This window comes from Lotus japonicus, chromosome 1 (genome assembly GCF_012489685.1).
Source record: "Lotus japonicus ecotype B-129 chromosome 1, LjGifu_v1.2".
In the NCBI taxonomy this organism is placed as follows: domain Eukaryota; kingdom Viridiplantae; phylum Streptophyta; class Magnoliopsida; order Fabales; family Fabaceae; genus Lotus; species Lotus japonicus.
The window spans coordinates 6165139-6171138 of record NC_080041.1 but is presented as its reverse complement, the minus strand read 5'-3'; the positions used below and the strand labels follow the sequence as shown (position 1 = coordinate 6171138).

Here is a 6000-nt window from a genome sequence, read left to right as displayed (position 1 = left end):
CAAATGCCCCGATAGCAATGCATGTAGATCCGTCCCTCGTTATAACCTAGACAAGGTTGATGAATCCGTCGGACTTCTCCAAAAACTTTCTCACTTTAGTGCTTCGGAATGCACCAAGCTTAGAGATTTTCCGCGAAGAATGCATTTAGCATCTCTGGAAGTCCTTTATCTTAAATTTTGCACAAGCCTTGAACACTTTCTAGATATAGTGAACAGCATGGATGGACCATTGAAGATTTATATGAGAGGTACTGCAATTGAGAAGCTGCCAGATTTTATTAGTAATCTTACTGGGCTTGTTTGTATTAATATGCGATATAGCATGAAACTCGGATATCTTCCGCATAGTTTATTCATGTTACCGAAGTTGGTTACTTTTAAAACCGGAGGATGTTCTAGCTTTGGAGAGTCCTTGAGAAGGTTTGCACATAGCAGTGGTCGTTCAACTTTAAAAACGTTGGATTTACGAAATCGTGTCGGTTTGTCAGATGAAGATGTTCATGCAATTCTGAAATGTTTTCCAGAATTAGAAGAGTTGATTGCATGGGATAACAACTTTGTATCCCTCCCTGAATGCATTAAAGAGTTTGTTCACTTGACAAGTCTCGATGTGAGTGATTGCAGGGAGCTTCAAAAAATTCCTGAATGCACTCACTTGAGAATTTTGAATGTCAATCTCTGTTTGAATCTTGAAGAAATTTCAGAGTTGCCGTCTACTATTCAGAAAGTCTATGCAAGATACTGCCGCTCTTTAACTCTAGAGACATTAGACATGCTATGGTCTCAAGTAATAGAGCATTGCTTTATTGCTTGTGCTTAGTCTCTCATACCTATATTTATATATGCCACTGATATTTTGGTTTCTGTAATTTACAGGTGAAAAAATAGATACGGGGATTAGAAGTTGTAATGTGCCAAATCAAGACTCCAGAATGGTTTGATTGGAGTGATAATGGAGGAAATCCTTGCTTCTGGTGTCGTGGAAAGTTCCCTATTCTTGCATTAGCATTGGTCTTCAACAATGAGAGAGGAACCACTGATGATTTATATCATCACCATCATCACCATCAATTTGTTGAGCTTCACTTAGTTATCAATGGACAATGTGTACCTCGAAAAGGCAGCTACAAATTCAGAATTGAAGGAGAACACGTGTTAGTCTGCGATCTGCGACTCTTGTTTAGTGAAGAGGAGTGGCAAGGCCTTGATTCACATCTGGTGCATGATTGGAATTTGGTCCAGGTTTCATACGAAGCCTCGTCAACTATGACATTGAGTAGTTGGGGTGTTTATGTGTACAAACAAGAAACCAAAATGGAAGATGTCAGGTTCAAGTGTCCTGACCCAGAGTGCCTAGATACATCATCACCCACAGCAATAGTTGTGCCTGTGTTGAATATGGAGGCCCATGAAGGAACTGCAGAAGCACCATCACCACCTACGGTAGGTCCAAGCTCTGATCATGATGATCCTTTGTTGCAAGCATTGATGATAATGAAGAAGGATGAAAGTTGTGAGTCTGAGGCTAAGAGTAAACTGTATTGGAAGTTGATAGAGGAACACAAATCTCTGCGCAAGAAATTTGAACAACTTGAAAATCAAAGTATTGCTGCACGGGATGAATTAGATAGTTGGAAACATCAGTATCATGACTTGCTAGAGCAGCTCAACAGTCAACACTACACAATTTGACTCCAAATTTGCTTTGAGAGACAGTGGAAAAGAAGGGGGAAAGAAGCATGAGAAGGTAGCTGCTACTGTTTTGAAAGGAAGAGGTGAAGAATTGAGGGAGCTTTACGATGCTGAGATTGAAGGATTCCAGAAATCGCAAGAGTCTCATGATCTCATGAGTGTGGTATATTTGAAGGGAGTGAGAGATGGAGTCCTTGAAGCACAGGCCACCTTGCTTGCTCTGGACATGGACAAAATAGCAACTCTAGAAGAACGTGTTACTCGTGATGTTGAGGAGGAGGAGGCTCACAATCACATAGAGGAACAACATGATATTACTCATGAGGATGCTAATCATGACTGTGAAATTTCAAGCCCTGCTGATTCACGAGTTGACAACCTTGGTGAAACTTCTTACCTCTCCCGTAGGCATAGGGTCTTTCGTTGTTTCTTTTTAAAAAAATGATGCTCCATCTTAGATTGTACCGAGTGTGTGTGAAATTAACAATGCAGGTTCCACTATTGTTTTCTACTTTAATAATCACATGTAATCTTTTACAAATAGTGCTAAAGATTATCAGCACACATGTGACTGGAATCTGGATAGTAATAAGGCATCCAATTAATGATCAAATCAGTGTTGTGAATATGGCAAAGCATGAAGCACCCGTTTAGCAACATCAATTTGCTTTCTTTCGACAATGTCACCAACAAGCTCATCTACTTGCGTTAATTTTCATGGAAACGGATCTATCACCACTAGGAGACCAGTACCTGCATCACTTGCCATCCACAATTCCATATTTTCAAATTTGAGCTGAGTCTCGTTATCAAATCAAAGTCAGAAAGATGATTAATATTAAAGCGGTGAGGGCCCTTCAAACTAAATGGGAAGACAATGTTGCTAAATTTCACAATTAAATCACATTTTCTTACAGTAATCTGGTTTATATTTCTAAATTTCACAACAATATCACCATTTCCTTACAGTAACCTGTATCTACCTTCATTTAGAGAGACAAACTTTGTAGCAAATGCTCTGAATAAACATGATTTAGATCTGTTGGATCATGACAGGTCCTCTCTGATTTTGAGGCTCTTCTTGATTTCTGTTTAGTTTAGTTTTTGTTAGATAGTGTCTCAACTTTCTATCGTAAAGGCATGTAACATTTTTATTTTCTATTCTGTTGGGCGTTTCTAGACCTTTTGGATTATCAGAAAATTTACCAATGAACATACATCTAATTTAGCATGATGGCACTTGCTGACTTGCTGTTCATATCAAATTGAATACATGATCACTCAAAAATTCAAAATAGCAAGTCTCCCTAATTTAAGTCAACCCTTTTATTTTGCGAAAATGATTGGTATACATACACTTTTATGATTGAAGACACTGCTGAAGGTATCAATCCAAAAATGGAAATCTACCTATAATATTAGCACTTCACTTGTGATTGAGCTTTTGCAATTTGAGTGCCTTCAACTCATCAAACAACCCTTTCACCTTGTTGTAGGAAGACCCACCAGGCTGGATAGTTTTCTTTGCAGCATCACTAAGCTCTCTAACTCTTCTCCTCATTTCCAAAGCCTCTTCTCCACCACCCATCAACAAAGAAATCGCCTTCACTATGTTCTCCCTCTTCACTATCTCATCCCCAACCACATTCCAGTTTCTCCATTTCTTCACACCAATAGAAACCCCAACTCCCAGCACATCCACCAGCAACTTCTCATTGTAAAACTGCTCCGCGAAAAGCGGCATCGTCGCCATCGGCAACCCTGCAATGACGCTTTCAAGAGTAGTGTTCCACCCACAGTGAGTCACCACACCTCCAATCGCAGGGTGCTCCAGTATCAGAAGCTGCGGCGCCCAACCCCTTATTAAATATCCTCTGTTTTCCGCCACCACTCTGTTCTCAAATTCCTTCAAGAAGCCATTTTCACCCTCATTTTCACCATTTTCTTCAAATTTCCCAACGACCCAGATGAAACCATGGCCAAAATCATCAAGGGCATGAGCTATTTCAACAAGCTGGGAAGTGCTGAGCTTGGTCATGCTCCCAAAACTCACATACAAAACAGAGTCCTCTGTTTTTGAATCAAGCCAAGTAAGCCACCCTTCTGGCTCTCGTTCTTCACTGGCACTCCCTCTAACACCTTTATCTGATTCATCCTGGTTCACCCACAGTGAAACTGGTCCAACACCCCAGCTCTTGGTTCCTGTGGTTTTCTTATAATGCTCCTCGTAAGCCCCCTCAAACTCAGAGAAGCTATTGAACAATGAACCATAGCTTTTCATCTCTGATTCCTTCACCGCCTTCATTATATCAGTGAAATCGTTGTGTTCTCGAGCATGAATCGGCAACTGCAACCGCGTCATCTTCAACTCATGGGGCAACCCAGGAAGCAGAAAAGGCTCAGAATCAGACTCCACCTTGGTGTGAGGCGAAAACTGCTCAACAGAGAGGCGTGCGGACATAGCAATGAAGCTTCCACCGAGATAAACCAACCTCGGAATCCCCAACTCAGCTGCAGCATCAGCTGACCAAGTGAAGAACATGTCGGAGACGATGAAATCGGGGTTCAGCTCACGAAAGAGCTGCTTAATCGGTTCCTGCAGAAGTGAAACTCCCTGAGCAACGAGGTTGACCAAGTGTGGAGGAGTGTGGGCGCTGAAGGTTTCAAGACCCTGTGGCAAACCAAGGACTTCGGGGAAGCTGATGAGGTGGGTTCGGATTGGGCGACCACGAGCTGCATCGTGGTCAATGGAGGATTGGAAGATTTTGGCGTTGCCTGGTGTGGTGATGATGGTGATGTCGACGCCGTACATGGCGAAGACCCTCGCCGTGTCGACGACACGAATGGTGTGACTGGTTGATGGAAATGGAAGGAAAACGGCTCTGAGCGTTTCAGCTGCTTTGGCAACATTACTACTAGCGGTGGCGGTAGTGGCGGTTTCCATCGATTTGGATTGGACCTAGAGATAAGAGATTTTTAATTTGTTTGGTGAAAGAATGATGATGCAGTTAAATAATGGAAGATGTAGTAGATGAATGTAGACCTCAAGAGTGAGTGAGTGAGACATATATTTTGCTTTATATGGTAAGGATGAATCATTGGCTTGTGTGTTTAATTTTGCATCTAGCTAATGTGAGATTAGATTTATGATTCATTCATCGATATCTTTTTCACTTTTATTTATTTTTCTATTTTCTATCAATTAAAACATGTATTATATCTTTACATTTTTCTCTTTTCTTCTTATCTTTCTTTTCATCCACCTTATTTGTAAGGTGTGAATAAAAAATTATTCGTGAGGATTATGTTGAAAAGTCATATGTGATTACTCCTACTTTATATATGACATGGAGGTATCAATCAATATCTAATTTTGGTAGATGGTATTAATTAATATCAATATATATAAATAAAATTCATTATATTTATATATTAGTAATAATATTAATTAATTATTAATAATCATTATATTAATAACAAAATGTAAGAATTTCTTTCAGTTTTTTGTATTTAAAAAAATAAAATTCAGTTTTTATTTTAAAAATAAAAAACTATCATTATTTAAATTTAAATTATTATTAACAATTTGAGAAAAAATTAAAATATAATAATAAGTAAGAGTAAAATTGACTCATGTTAATTTATTATTAATTATTTTATACTATTTATTATATTAATTAATCATTTTAAAATATTTTCCAATTTATATTTAAAATTAAATTTTAATATTAATTAAATTTTAATTATTAACCACAACTTTAGAAAAAAATTATATCATAATAATGAGAATAATAATAATTAAAATTGACTTGACCTCTATATTAATAACAATATTTTTTTTGAAATCCATTAATAACAATATTAATTATTAGTTAATAACTTTTTATATTTATAATTTAACTAATTGTAAAAATTTTCAATTTCTGATATATTAAAATTAAGATTAATATTAATTTAATTTAATTATTAATGAAAATTGAGGAATTTTTAAAAATAACAAATTAAATTGATTTCTATTTTTAATATAATAAATTTATCAAGTATTAGTGTTGAAATATACAAAAAGGAAAATTCACCTGAGTTTTACATTAATAATAAGATTCATTAGTTATTTATTTTTATTGTTATTTTTTGTTTTCTGAGACAAGGTTGTGATGTAATAACTAATAACTAATAAGAACTAATAAGGATGGGACGGAGAAAAAGTGGTGCAAAATAGTGTTTTGCTATTTTGGTTTCGATGAATACGAGAGATGCTATTTGGCAGCAAGCTAAAGTGCACACGTAAGAAACAATACTACGTGTATG

The 6000-nt window shown here is 37.0% G+C and overlaps 1 protein-coding gene across 1 annotated transcript; it reads right to left on the bottom strand.

Annotated features, from left to right (window-relative positions):
- Positions 1–3000: 3000 nt before the first annotated feature.
- LOC130733256 (soyasapogenol B glucuronide galactosyltransferase-like) lies at positions 3001–4749 on the bottom strand. The gene has a single exon (XM_057585385.1). The coding sequence runs from the start codon at positions 4634–4636 to the stop codon at positions 3119–3121; it is 1518 nt and encodes a 505-aa protein (XP_057441368.1). The 5' UTR covers positions 4637–4749; the 3' UTR covers positions 3001–3118.
- Positions 4750–6000: the final 1251 nt, after the last annotated feature.

What these genes read in the sequence shown, in the direction of transcription:
- LOC130733256 (XM_057585385.1), bottom strand. Translation starts at nt 4,636, where the DNA reads ATGGAAACCGCCACTACCGCCACCGCTAGTAGTAATGTTGCCAAAGCA.